Below are 14,963 nucleotides of genomic sequence, written 5' to 3'. Positions count from 1 at the left end.
CACCTGGTTCCCACCTCACCCCAGACCCTCACCACCCCATCGTCTGTGTCCATAGGTTATGCATACATGCATATAAGATCTTTGTCTAATCTCTTCTAGCACCCCCACACCCCCTTACCTCTGAGAAACGTCAGTCTATTCCGTTTCCATGCCCCTGATTATATTCAATTCACCAGTTTATTATGTTCATCAGATTTTTCATTCATTTGATTTTTAGATTCACTTGTTGATAGATATATATTTGTCACTTTGTTGTTCATATTTTTTATCTTTACCTTTTTCTTCTTCCTCCTCTTCTTAAAGAATACCCTTTAGCATTTCATATAATACTGGTTTGGTGGTGATGAACTATTTTAGCTTTTTCTTGTCTGTGAAGCTCTTTATCTGACCTTCAATTCTAATTGATAGCTTTGTTGTGTAGAGTAATCTTGGTTGTAGGTTCTTGCTATTCATCACTTTGAATATTTCTTGCCACTCTCTTCTGGCCTGCATAGTTTCTGTTGAGAAATCAGCTGACAGTCGTATGGGCACTCACTTGTAGGTAACTAATTGCTTTTCTCTTGCTCCTTTTAAGATTATCTCATTGTCTTTTGCCCTTGGTATTTTAATTATGATGTGTCTTGGTATGGTCCTCTTTGGATTCCTCTTGTTTGGGGTTCTCAGTGCCTCCTGGACTTGTGAGTCTATTTTTTCACCAAGTCAGGAAAGTTTTCTGTCATTATTTCTTCAAATAGGTTTTCAGTATCTTGCTCTCTCTCTTCATCTGGCACCCCCATAATTCGGATGTTGGTACACTTGAAGTTGTCCCAGAGGCTCCTTACACTATCTTTATATTTTTGGATTTTTTTTTCTTTTTCCTCTTCTGGTTAGGTGTTTTTTGCTTCCTCATTTTTCAAATCATTGACTTGATTCTCAGGATCCTCTAGTCTACTGTTGAGCTATTATTCTTTATTTCAGTCAGTTATATACTTAATTTCTGATGGGTCCTTTTTCTCTCTCTTTTTTTTTTTTTCCATTCTCAAAGGATCCTTGGAAGTCTCACTGTTTCTCAGAGGTTTCTAGAAGGTTCTTGAGTAACCTTATAACTGTGGTTTTGAACTCTATCCAGTAGTTTGCTTTCTTCCATTTCTTTCATTTGTGATATGTTTCTTTGGCTCCGCAGTTTGGCTTCCCTGTGTTTGTTTCTGTATATTGGGTAGCTGCTAAGTCTCCTTGAGTTGATAGAGTGGCCTTGTGTTGTAGGTATCCTATAGGACCAGTGGCTCAGCCTCCACAATCACCTGAGGTGGACACTCTTGGTGCACCTCTTTGTGGGCTGTGTGCACAGTTTTGTTGTAGTTAAACCTTAATTGCTGTTGGTGTCACTGGGAGGAATTGACCTTCAGGCCCACTGGCTGTGGGGACCATCTGTAACTACATTTGGAGAGCTTCTGTGCAGGAGACACCCTTATGGACCAGAACTTGCTTCAGTGGGGCTTTGGTGCTCACTGAGTCTGCCCCTAGAGTGTGTCTTTTATGGATGTGAAGAGTTGTAATCTGGTATGGTCTCACACTGATCACTGGGTACATTGGCTCTTGGGTCTCCAGGGAGGTGCAAAGTCAGCCACTGCCTGGAGCCATCCAGCAGGAGCTACAGAGATATCTGTAGATTCCTCTTCTTTGTATCAGGTTTAGAAGTGCCCAGTCGAGGTCCAGCTGTGAAGCAAGGCCTTTTATTGATAGGTTTTGGGCTCCCTGACCCAGCTGCAGCTTATTTGACAGAGTTTTAGCCTGAGAAAGGACAGACCATTCATATGCAAAAGCCACTGCACACAGCTTGGATGGGGTTATAAATTGGGTGGTACGGGGTCTCAGGGAATCACTAGGGTGGAATAAATAGAAATGGCTGCCAGTCAGCCGTGCACCTGGGAGGTCCAAACACGGGAACAATGACCGCTGTGGGCACCTCAGTCTGAAAGAAAGCCACCCCCAAGTTCCTTCCCTGATGCCAGACAGTCCAGTTTCTCCCCGTATGTGCCTGGGTCCCCCAGAGCCTCACCTGGCACTGGAGCTCAGAGAAAGTGGGAGCTTGTAAATTCAGTTCATGATGCTGGCCTTTTAAAAGGAGCAGCTGAGTCTCCAGCAGCCTGTGTGTCACTCAGCCCCAGTCTGCACTGGTTTTTACAGTCCGTATTTCTTACTGTCCGTAGGGACTTCTTTCCCCAGCTCTGAAACCCTGGGCTGAGGGGCTGGTGTGGGGCTGAGACCCCTCACTCCTACAGGCAGCCTTCACAGAGGCAATCTCCCTCCCAATTAAAAAAGCTGCACACCCTGGTGCTGAACCAGCCCATTCTGCGCCTCTACACCTCCTACCAGTCTCATTGTGCTTTCTTCTTTACCTCTCTAGTTGTAGTACTTCTACTGATTCAGCTATCCCATGGTTCTAGATGATAGTTGTTCTGTATTTTAGTTGTAAATTTGATGTCGTTGTGGGAGGCAGCAAGTACAGGCATTTACCTATGCTGCCATCTTGGTTCTCCCAAGTGATTTATTTAATCCTGTCTTCTAATTCACTGATTTGATCCTCAGCTTCCCTTAATCTGCTGTGTATTCCTTCCAATGTGTTCTTTATTTGTGCTACATCATTCTCTATTTGTGTTTTCATCGTTAGTATATCTTTTCTCATGCTATTGAGCATCTTTACCATCATTATTCTGAACTCTATATCAGGTAAATTTCTTATCTCCATTTTATTTATCTCTTCTGGAGAATTCTCCTGTTCTTTCTATTGGGGGTTATTTCTTTGTCTCCCAATTTTGGCTAACTGTTTGGGTTTGTGACTATGTATTAGGTAGATCTACTACACATCTCAATATCTAGTGCAGGACATTATCAAATACAGCTTCTGTCTAATTAGATCAGGCAAAGACTCAAAGCCTCTAAAGACTCCTCTGCCTACAGACTGATAGGATTCTGTCTTGAGAGCTTGTTTGGAGGTTCTAGCAGGGGAGCGCAGCTACTCGTATACCCTTGACCGAAGACCGGTCCTCTCCTCTGGGGGGAAGGTCGTCCTCTTCGACCGAGCATGCAGCTTCGGGAGGGATGTACATGGATCGGTGAAGGAGGAGGGGGACACCCGCCTAGCCAGCCAGATCAGCCGAATCAACCCTGGCGATCAATGGGGTGACAGGTGTCGCAGCCAGATCGCCCTCACATCCGGATTCTGTCTTGAATTACCTTCAGGCAATTGTCCACAGGTATGGCAAGAGTCTTTTTTTTTTTTTTTTCAACAGGTCTGGGCAATTGCTTCTGCCGGGAGGCTAATTGTTATTCTCAGTCTCTTATTGGACCTCAGAAACTTCTCACCTTGGGGCAAGGTATTTTCCAATAGGAAGGGTCAACTGTCCTCCCCACAGGCAAAGCTGCCTGCATAGAAAATGTCTGCATGAGAAAGATGACCTCCATAGCATGAGGTAATGACAAGCACAGGAAACCCTGGTGTCTGCCTTTTGAGCTCTAACCCCAGAGCCCCTGATCCTAGCTTCTGCTCACACAGCTCCAGTCCACTCTGCCCTCCCTCTGCCGGAGCACAAGGTGAGTGGCTCCATAGGGAATTTTGTGCATTGGCCCTCTAAGAGGGTGCCTAAATTTCCAGCCATCTCTCCCTGGCAGACAGCAACCCTGCTGCTTTTCACAGTCAGATATTGTATGGGTACTCTTTTCAGCACTGGTGCTCTCTGGTAGGGGGCATGGCTTGGGGATTAGACCCCAGAGTTCTCAGTAGCAACCCCCCACAGTTGAGATATCTCTCCCAAACTTCAGTTGCTCTCTATGGGAGCCTGCCAGCCCTTTCTCTCATCCACCCCTCCTACCAGTCTCTATGAAGTCTCCACTTTCTGTTCTCTCCAGCAAGTCTTTTGTTGATTATTCAGGAAGTTTTTCTGTATTTTAGTTGTAATCCCAGTTTGGTCCTGAGAGTGTGTCCATGCAGCATGCACTTACTCCTGTATAACCAAAACTAAATTGGAGTTACTTATGTTGGTGACAAAATGGAGTTGGCCAAGATAAGCACATTAAAGAAAACTGAAACTTAGCCATGCCTAATATAAGTTTCAGGATTTATAGCTCTTCTCAAAAATCAGGACAAGATGCCAGCTAAGCCCCACACACCAAGTCTGTTCATGCCAATTTTAGACTTTCTGTTCTTTGGACTCAGCTACCTTTATACAAGTAGGGAAGAAGACTACTAGGCAAACAATAAGTGGAAAAAGCCAAATACCTTCTGCATTTATCCTTTAGTCTATTAGAAACTTGAAAGTCATTGCTCCCTAGTCTTGAGATTACAGGCTTGTAGGTAGAAACTTGTAATAAACTTTCTGCTTTGTTTTATTCAGTGTGAAGAGTTTAGTTTTTGAAAAACTTGGATTTGGGAATGGATTCTTAAGTATGACAAAAAAAGCATGAGCCACAGGAGAAAAAAATAGATGAATTAGAACATCAAAAATTTTAAAGTTTGTGCATCAAAAGGAATTAGCAAGAAAATGAAAAGACAACCTACAGAATGGGGGGGGGTATTTGCAAGTGATATATCGAATAAGGATCTAGCATTCATATATCGAAAGAAGTCATAACTTAACAAAAATACAAACAACCCAATTAAAGAATGGGCAACAGACTTGAGTAGATTCTTCTCCAAAGAAGATATACAAATGCCAACAAGGACATGAAAAGATGTGCAACATTAAGGAAATGAAAATCAAAATCACAATGAAATATTTTATACCTACTAGGATGGCTAGAAAAATAATAATTTTAAGAGCAAGTGTTGGGGAGAATGTGAAGAAATTGGAACTGCAGTACAATTCTATTAGCATGTAAAATGTCTCAATCACTGTGGAAAGAGTTTATTGATTCTTCAGATATTTAAGCAATTCCACCCTTAGGTACGTATTAACCAGCAGTCTCTTCTTCACTAAACTTTAGCCATGCTTCTCTAAGCCAGCATCCACCTTGTGGGACCTGCATCAACCAGTAGTAGCAAGACCTGCTACCTTGATATCTGTTCACTCTCAACATCTGATCAAATTCTTCATCCCCTTCCCACCCCATTCTTGGAATCTGAAAAGCCTGATCTGTTTTGAGTCAGCATTCTGTCAAATATGTTTATCCAGAATGCCCCCTTACCCCTGATATTTCCTTTTAGGAAATTTCCATCCAATGACCCCACCCTGTTCTTTGGTTCTAAATTCCCCACTTGCCCAGGGTGTATTTGGAATTGAGTCCAGTTCTATATTGAGGTATCTCTTTCTGTGAGTTCATTATTGGTGTGTAATAGATCCTGAATGAAATAAAGTTTTTACCACTTAAACAACTGGCAGGCTCTAGTTTTCTTTCTTTTTTCATTATTGTTTAAAGTATTATATATCGCCTTTTTTCCTGATTGACCCCCCACCCCGGGCCACTCCCACCCCGGAGATAAGTACCCACTGTCCCAGGATCTGTGTCCATTGGTTATGCTAATATGCATGCAAACAAGTCTTTTGGTTGATCTCTAACCCCACTCCCCAGCCTTCTCTCTAAGGTTGGACAGTTTGTTCAATGTTACCTTCTCTCAGTATCTATTTTTGTTCATCAGTTAATGTTGATCATTATATCCCATATGAGTGAGATCATCTGAAATTTATCTTTCTAAAACTAGCTTATTTTGCTTAGCAAAATGCTCTCCAGTTCCATCCATGCTGTTGAAACTGGTAAAAGTTCCTCCTTTTTTATAGTAGTGTAGTATTCCATTGTGTAGATGTACCACAGTTTTCTAATCCACTCATCTGCTGATGGGCATTTAGGCTGTTTCCAAATCTTAGCTATGGTAAATTGTGCTGCTATGAATGTAGGGGTGCATATATCCTTTCTGACTGGTGTTTCTAGTTTCTTGGGGTATATTCCTAGAAGTGGAATTACTGGGTCAAATGGGAGTTAAATTGTTAATTTTTTGAGGAGACTCCATACTGTTCTCCACAGTGGCTGCACCAGTCTGCATTCCCACCAGCAGTGAAGGAGGGTTCCTTTTTCTCCGCACCCTCACCAGCACTTGTCCTTTGTTGATTTGTTGATGAAAGCCATTCTGACAGGTGTGAGATGGTATCTCATTGTTGTTTTGATTTGCATCTTTCTGATGATTAGTGACTGAGCATGTTTTCATATGTCTCTTTCCTTTCTGAATGTCCTCTTTTGAAAAGTGTCTGTTTAGGTCCTTTGGACATTTTTTTATTGGATTGTTAATCTTCCTTTTGATAAGTTGTATGAGTTCGCTGTAAATTTTGGAGATTAAACCCTTATTGGAGATAACATTGGCAAATATGTTCTCCCATGCAGTGGGCTTTATTGTTGTTTTGTTGATGGTTTCTTTTGCTGTGCAGAAGCTTTTTATTTTGATATAGTCCCAGTTGTTTATTTTTTTAGCTTCCATTGCTCTAGGAGCTGTATCGGTAAGATACTGCTATGGTAAATGTCAGCTATTTTGCTGCCTGTGGCTTCTTCAAAGATTTTTTTTTAATATGTATTATTGATTTTTTACAGAGAGGAAGGGAGACGGATAGAAAGCTAGAAACATCGATGAGAGAGAAACATCGATCAGCTGCCTCCTGCACACCCCCCACTGGGGACATGCCCGCAACCAAGGTACATGCCCTGGACCGGAATCGAACCTGGGACCTTTCAGTCTGCAGGCTGACGCTCTATCCACTGAGCCAAACCGGTTTCGGCTCTTCAAAGATTTTTATGGCTTCCCATGTTACGTTTAAGTCCTTTATCTATTTTGAATTTATTATTGTGTATAGTGTAAGTTGGTGATCTAGTTTCATGGGTTTTTTTTTGTTTGTTTGTTTGTTTGTTTTTTGCATGTATTTGTCCAGTTTTCCTAACACCATTTATTAAAGAAACTGTCTTGACTCCATTTTATGCTTTTGCCTCCTTTGTCAAATATTAATTGAGCATAATGGCTTGGGTCTATTTCTAGGTTCTCTGTTCTGTTCCATTGGTCTATATGTCAACTCCTGTGCCAGTACCACACAGTTTTGAGAACCTTGGCTTTGTAATACAGCTTGATATCTGGTATTGTGATTCCTCCAACTTTGTTCTTCTTTCTCAGGATTGCTATGGCTATTCAGGGTCTTATTTTTTATTCCAGATGAATTTTTGGAGAGTTATTTCTAGGTCTGTTAAATATTCCATTGGTATTTTAAAGAGAATTGCAATGAATCTATAAATTGCTTTGGTAGTATGGACATTTTAATGATGTTAATTCTACCAATCCATGAGCACAGTATGTTCTTCCATTTGTTTATGTCCTCCTCTATCTCTTTTTTCAATGTGTTGTAGTTTTCTGAGTACAGGTCTTTTACTTCCTTAGTTAAGTTTATTCCTAGGTATCTAAAATTTTTGGTGCAATGGTAAACAAGATTGTTTTTTCAGTTTCTCTTTCTCTGAGTTCATAATTAGTGTATAAAAAAGCCATAGATTTCTGGGTGTTAATTTTGTATCCTGCTACATTGCCAAATTCATTTAATTACATCTAGTAGTTTTCTGATGGAGTCTTTTGGGCTTTCTATGTACAATATTATGTCATCTGTGAATAATGACAGCTTTACTTCTTTTCCAATTTGGATGCCTTTTCTTTCTTCATCTTGTCTGATCACTCTGGCTAGCATTTCCAGTATTATATCAAATAAGAGTAGTGAAAGTGGACATCCCTGCCTTGTTCCTGTTCTTAGGGTAAATGAATTCAGTTTTTGCCCATTGAGTATGATGTTGGCTGTAGGTTTGTCATATAAGGTTTTTATGTTGAGTATGATCCCTCTATTCCCCCTTTGCTGAGAGTTTTTATCAAGAAGGGGTTTTAGATTTTGTCAAATTCTTTTTCTGTATCAATTGATATGTGATTTTTATCTCTCAATTTGTTTATATGATGTATCACATTTATTGATTTGCAGATATTGAACCATCCTTGCATTCCCAGAATACATCCCACTTGATCATGGTGTATGATCTTTCTAATGTAATGCTGAATTCTTTTTGCTAGAATTTTGTTGAGGATTTTAGCATCTATGTTCTTCAAGGATATTGGCGTGTAGGTCTCTTTCCTCTTGATTCTTACACATGTTGTCTTTATATAGTTTTGGAATTAGGGTAATGCTGGCTTCAAAGAAAAAACTTGGAAGTGTCTTTCTCTTGAATTTTTTGGAATAGTCTGAGGAGAATAGGTTTAGTTCTTCTTTGAATGTTTGGTAGAACTTCCTTGTAAAGATGATTGGACCAGGGCTTTGGTTTGCTGGAAGATTTTTTATTATTCCTTCAATTTCTTCAGTAGTTATTGGCTTATTCAGTTTTTTTTTTTTAATCTTCCTGATTGAGTTTTGGAAGCTTGTATTTTTCTAAGAATATGTCCATTACATTTAGGTTGTCCAGTTTGTTGGAATAGATTTGTTCATAGTATTTTTTCATAATCTCTTATATTTCTGTGGGGTCGGTTGTTAATTCACCTCTTTCATTTCTGATTTTGTTTATTTGGGTCCTCTCTCTTTGCTTCTTGGTGAACCTGGCTAGAGGTTCATCAATTTTGTTTATCCTTTCAAAGAACCAGCTCTTTGTTTTATTGATCTTTTGATTTGTTGTTGTTGTTGTTTGTCTCTATGTCATTTATTTCCACTCTAATCTTTATTATTTCCTTCCTTCTGCTTACATTGGGCTTTTCTTGATGCTCTCTTTCTAATTCTTTGAGTTGTACAGATAGATAATTTATTACTTTTTTTTTTTTTTTTAGGTAGGCCTGTAGAGCTAGGAACTTCCCCTCTCAAGACCGCTTTCTCTGTGTCCCATAGATTTTGGATTGTTGTGTTTTCATTGTCGTTTGTTACCAGGATGCTTTTTATTTCTACTTTGATCTCTTTGGAAACCCAATCATTGTTTAGTAGCATGCTATTTAGCCTCCAATTGTTTGTTTGTTTTTTCATTGTTTTTATTGTAGTTCATTTCTAATTTTATGCCATTATGGTCTGAGAAGATGCTTGATATGATTTCTATCTTCTTGAATTTGAAGAGATTTTGCCTGTATCCCAGTATGTGGCCCACCTTTGAAAATGTCCCATGTGCACTTGAAAAGAATGTATATTCTGTAGCATTCGGATGAAATGTTCTGAAGATTTTAATTAAGACCATCTGATCTAGTGTGTAATTTAAGATTGCTGTTTGTTTGCTGATTTTTTTTGTTTAGATTTTTGTTTATCCAGTGGTGTCAATAGGGTATTAAAATGCCCTACCATGACTGTGTTGCTGTCAATCTCTTCCTTGATATCTTCCACAAGTTTTTATAATGTATTTGGGTGCTCCTGTATTGGGTGCATATATGTTTACCAGAGTTATATCCTCTTGTTGAATTGTCCCCTTTTGTATTATGAAGTGGCCTTCCTTATCTCCTGTTATGGCCTTCATTTTGAGGTCTTATTTGTCAGATATAAGTATTTCTACCCCAGCTGTTTTTTTCATTTCCATTCACCTGAAAAACTTTTTTCCATTCCTTCACTATCAGTCTGTGTGAGTCCTTTATTCTAGGGTTAGTCTCTTGTCGACAACAGATATATGGGAAATTTTTTCTTATCCATTCAGTTACCCTACATCTTTTGATTGGAGCATTTAATCCATTTACATTTAAGGTTATTATTGATAGGTGCTTGTTTGTCACCATTTTTATTCTTTTTGCCTGTGTTCCTTCTACCCTTTCTATTTCATCTTTTTACAGCAATCCCTTTAGCATTTCTTTTTTTTTCTTTTTTTTTAAATTTCTTTATTGATTAAGGTATCACATATTTGTCCTCGTCCCCCCATTCCCATCCCACCCCCCTCACCACACATGCCCCCACCCCCCTGTTGTCCTTAACCGCCGGTTAGGCTCATATGCCAGCACACAAGTCCTTTGGTTGATCTCCCCCTTTACCCCCACCCTTCCCTACCCTCCCCCTGAGGCCCGACAGTCTGATCCATGCCTCCTTGTTTCTGGGTCTGTTCTTGTTCATCAGTCTATGTTGTTCATTATTTCCCCTAGATGAGTGAGATCATGTGGCTTGGTGGTAATAAACTCTCTTAGCCCTTTTTATCTGTGAAGCTTCCGATTTCACCTTTGATTTTGAATGATAGCCTTGCTGGCTATAGTATTCTTGGAACCAGTCCCTTATTGTGCATCACTATGTATATTTCATTTCCTATGGCTTGATGTGTTTCTGTTGTGAAATCAATAGTGTAATGGGAGATTCCCTTGTAGATAACTTTCTGTGTCTCTCTGGGAGCATTTAAGATTCTTATATTGGTATTTGCCAATTTAATTATGATGTGTCTTGGTATCAGTCTTTTTGGGTTCATGTTGTTTGAGACTCTTTGATCTTCTTGGACTTTTGTGAGGTTTTTCTTCCCAATATCAGGGAAATTTTGTCATTATTTCTTCAAACATGTTTTCTATTCCTTGCTCAGTTTCATCTCCTTCTGGCAACCCTATTATGTGTATTTTGTTTCGTTTTGTGTTTTCCCAATGCTCTCGTAGGCTCTTCTCCTATTTTTTAAGTTTTCTTTTTCCTAGTTGCTGCTCTACTTGGGTGTTTTTTCCTACCTTGTCTTCTAGCTCACTGATGTGGTCCACAGCTTCTTCTAGTCTACTGTTGATGGTTTCTATTGTGTTCTTTATTGCATCTATGTCATTCTTTATTTCTTCTTGGTTCTTCTTCATTTCCTCTTGATTCTTACACATGTTGTTGAATTTATCTTCCATCCTTTTCAGCATCCTATGATCATTGCTCTGAATTCTTTCTCTAACAAAATGCTTTCCTCCATTTCATTTACTTCCATTTCCAGTGATTTTTCCTTTTCTTTCATATAGGGGCTGTTTCTTTGGCTCCCCATTTTCGCTCCTTTCCGGGCATCTGGTTATGTGGCTCACTCTCTGCCACATTGACCAAAAGGTACAAAATACAGCTCGAGAAAACACGATTAAGAGGGCACAAAACACAAGTGTTTTCACAACACCAATAACCCCAACTAAGGGTGACCATGAGAGAAAAGAGTACTAAGGAAGAGAAAAGAGTGCTAAAATGATATTGAGAAAATGAAAAAAGATAAGAGAGAAAAGAAAAAGAAGAAAAAAGAAAGGGGAAAATTTTAAAAAATAAACATATATGCTGGGAATACTCCACAAAACCAACAACTAAACAAAAAAATGCAAAAAAACAAACTTCCAGAAAAAAATGAAGGGTTTTTAGACAGAGACTGTTCAATGAAGAAAGATCTAAGAAAGGATCAGGACAAGCAGGGTGCTAAAAGTGTCTGGTAGTCGGTTCCAGGCACTCCAAATTTCCTGTTCATAGTGGCACTCCTCTTGATTCTCCAAGCGGCACCTTTCCAGATTCTCAAGCTTTGACCTCAAGTTGACAAACACCTGAGCCCAGATACTGTCTTGAAATTCTGCAAGTTGCATCTCCAAATCATCAATTTGTATCCATTGGAAACCATTTAATTCCAAACTACTGTAGACTGCTACATCAGAATACTTAATTATTTTCATGGAAATAGTTAACTGAAAGGAATCTGCCCCACAGCTACAACCAAACCAGATGCCTTCTTTGACTTCACCAGACCAAGGAAATGACCTGGAGGCCTGTCTTTTAAGATTTTCAGACTTGGATTTGAAAGACACAATTATTATGAATCCCAGTAGCAGTCTTAAAGCAGAGCTAGATGTCAATACAAAGAAGAAATACTCATTTGCAAAGAAAAAGGCATTTGCCCTTTTTGTCAAAACCAAAGAAGTTCCAGCATCATCTTATAAATGCAAAGAAATATGGTGGAAATGCTATCAGCAACTGTTCACGGGCCCCACTAGCATCCATAGACACGTGGCAACACAGCATGCTGATGAGATTTGGCACCAGACTGCTTCTGTTTTAAAGCAGCTCACTGTGGCATCGAGCACCTCGAAGAGCCTTAAGTCTGCCGACAAAAGGAACCCCCCAAAAGAGTGCCTTACTCGAAACCATGAAGTGTCTGCTTGGCTCCCTGACATTAGTTGCTTTAGCCCTGATGAGCTGATAAGTGGCGAGGGCAGTGATGAAGGAGAGGTGTTACTTTATTACTGCTATCGTGCTCAGTTTCATCTCCTTCTGGCAACCCTATTATGTCCGCACCAGCTCTGTGTCGGCACCTGCACCTCACAGGCAAGGTGCGAATTGCTACCAAAGGAATCAATGGGACAGTTGATGGAAGCAAATTGGCCACCAGACCCTATGTGGAAGTCATGCTTTCCTGCCCATTGTTTAAAGATTATCTGAGTGAGGATGATTTTAAGACCAGCAAAGGAGGAGCTTGCTTTTTTCCAGAGTTGCATGTTGGTGTATTTGAAGAAATTGTGCCTATGGGGATCAGTCCCAATAAGATCTCCTATAAAAAGCCTGGAATCCATTTATCCCCAGGTGAATTTCTTAAAGAAGTAGAAAAGTTTTTGTCTCAGGCAAATCAAGAACAAAGTGATACTATCCTCCTAGACTGCAGAAACTTCTATGAAAGCAAAATAGGATGCTTCCAGGGCTGCTTAGCCCCAGACATCAGGAAATTCAGTTACTTCCCTAGCTATGTTGACAAAAACCTAGAACTTTTCAGAGAGAAGAGGGTACTGATGTATTGCACTGGGGGCATCCGTTGTGAGCGGGGTTCTGCTTACCTCAAAGCCAAGAATGTTTCATACTGTGGAGCCCCATGGGACCAGTATAAACTCTGCTCCACTCCCCAGTGCCGCCAGCTCGTCTTGACCTGCCCCGCCTGTCAAGGACAAGGACTCACAGCCTGTCGTATCACATATCAAGACAAAGGGAAAAGGCCAGCTTCAAGCCCTACCCAGAACAGCTTTAAAGAGGAATGTGACTGTACAGCCCGACGGCCACGCATACCCAGTGAACTTCCACACAGGCGCTACCCCCCCTGAGCCCAGAGCCAAGACCTGATGTTGCTGAGGATGGGCCCTGCTTGTGTGAGTGGCACCGGCAGCATTTTCCTGAGGCTTCACAAAGCTAGGTTCGAGGCAGCCATGTATTTGGGAATAGCCAGGCTGCATCAACAGAGAAATGGGGAACTTGGATGCTGGCCAATGACACCATGGCAAACTGGCCACCTATTGGCCACTTATACTTCATAAGAGGAGAGAAGAGGGAGTTGGTGCTGACCACTTACCTGAGACATTCTGACTCAGAAGATGCTAGAGCACAGGAAAAGGTGAGCTGTGTGGGATCCCATAGCAGTTGAGGAATAGAGCCTTGAGCCTGGCAACCAGGTCATGCCTTTTCTGTGCCAGGTGTCAAGGCTGGTAGCAATCATTTTTCTTGTCATCATACCTGTCTGTCCTGATGGCAAAAGTGTGAAAGTTGTGACCCTGGAAGTAGACTCCTTGGAACAAGTCCTATTAGTCCCCTGCCATCCACCCCAACCCTCACCTCGTCTCTGTTAGCCTGAGTGCACTAGACCAGGATCTGTAAACTACGGCATTTGGCCCATCTCCTGCTTTTGTAAATAAAGCTTCATTGGAATAGCCAAAAAAAAAAAAAAAAAAAAAGGAAGGAAGCTGAGTCTGAAGAGGTAGAGCTTAATTCCAGAATGTAAGGTAAAGGAATTGAATGAATGGGGAAATTGCTAAGATTCCGGATAGAGGAGATTGAAAGAGAATGAGTGTATAAGAAGAAAAGTAAAAAATAATTAAAAAAAATAATAATTGAAAATATATACATTAAAAATATATGTTTAGAGAAAAACCAAGATGGCGGCATAGATAAACACCTAAACTGCTGCCTCGCACAACAATTTCAAAACTACAACTAAAAGACAAAACGGACACCATCCAGAACCATAGGAAAGCTGGCTGAATGGAAATTCTACAACTAGAAGGAAAGAGAAAACCACATTGAGACTCAGAGGAGCTGCAAAAAGTTAAGGTATGGAGACGTGCGCGCGTAGAGGACCAGTGGCTGAGTGCGTGCCTGGCTTTCTCAAGTGGGATTGAGATGGAAGCTCCCGACTGTGCTGAACTCCAGTTCTGGGCGAGACTCTGGGAACCCAGACTCATTTGGGGGGAATATGGAATGTCAGGAAAAGAGAAAAGCACACTGAGACTCAGGGGAGCTGCGGAAGGCAGAGGTCCAGAGGCGCATGCGTGCAGAGAGGACTGACTGCTGAGTGCGCGGCTGGCTTTTTCAAGAGGGAGGGGGATGGAAGCTCCAGACTGTGCTGAACTCCAGTTCCAGGCGAGACTCTGGGAACCCACACTCATTCGGGGAGAAAGTGGACTATTTGGCAGCAGGTGAAACTCGAGGGCGGCATTCTCTCAGAGGTGCTTGCAGCAATTACCGAGGGACACTGAGACCGAGGGGCCTCATAGGGCAGGGCTGACGGGAAGCCAAGTCTGTCTCCTATGCCCTAAGACTCCACCCCATCCAAGCTGAGCACAGAGGCTTTTGCAATTTTGGAAGTCTTGTCTCATAAGGGTGTCTCCAGCACAGAGGTTCTCCCAGTGTAGACACAGCTGGTCCTCACAGCCAACTGACCTGGAGGTCAATTCCTCCCACTGATACCAACAACAATCAAGACTTAACTACAACAAGGCTGTGCACACCGTCCACAAAGGGGTGCACCAGGAATGTCCACCTCAGGTAACTGGGGAGGCTGAGCCACTGGGCCCTATAGGACACCTAGCACACAAAGCCACTCTATCAACTCAGGGAAGCAGCCAAAATGCAGAGACAAAGAAACAGATCACAAATGAAAGAAATGGAGGAAAGCAAACGACTGGTTATAGAGTTCAAAACCACGGTTGTAAGGTTTTTCAAGAATTTCCTAGAAAATGCCAATGTGAGACCCTCATATCCTCGAGGGTCTCACAAATTTAGTGAGACCCTCGAGGATAT

General features: G+C 41.2%; 1 protein-coding gene across 1 annotated transcript; it reads left to right on the top strand.

The window, feature by feature from the left end:
- The first annotated feature begins 11,630 nt into the window (after positions 1 to 11,630).
- LOC129150029 (thiosulfate sulfurtransferase/rhodanese-like domain-containing protein 2) lies at positions 11,631 to 13,083 on the top strand. Its single transcript, XM_054720211.1, is given in 3 exon segments — positions 11,631 to 12,198; positions 12,201 to 12,965; positions 12,968 to 13,083. Coding segments are annotated over 3 exon segments (1,449 nt in total).
- The last annotated feature ends 1,880 nt before the right edge of the window (positions 13,084 to 14,963 follow it).

The sequence above is a fragment of the Eptesicus fuscus genome, chromosome 8 (assembly GCF_027574615.1).
Source record: "Eptesicus fuscus isolate TK198812 chromosome 8, DD_ASM_mEF_20220401, whole genome shotgun sequence".
NCBI classification, from domain to species: Eukaryota; Metazoa; Chordata; class Mammalia; order Chiroptera; family Vespertilionidae; genus Eptesicus; species Eptesicus fuscus.
The sequence above is the reverse complement of the archived record's forward strand: the minus strand, read 5'-3'. Positions and strand labels throughout refer to the sequence as shown.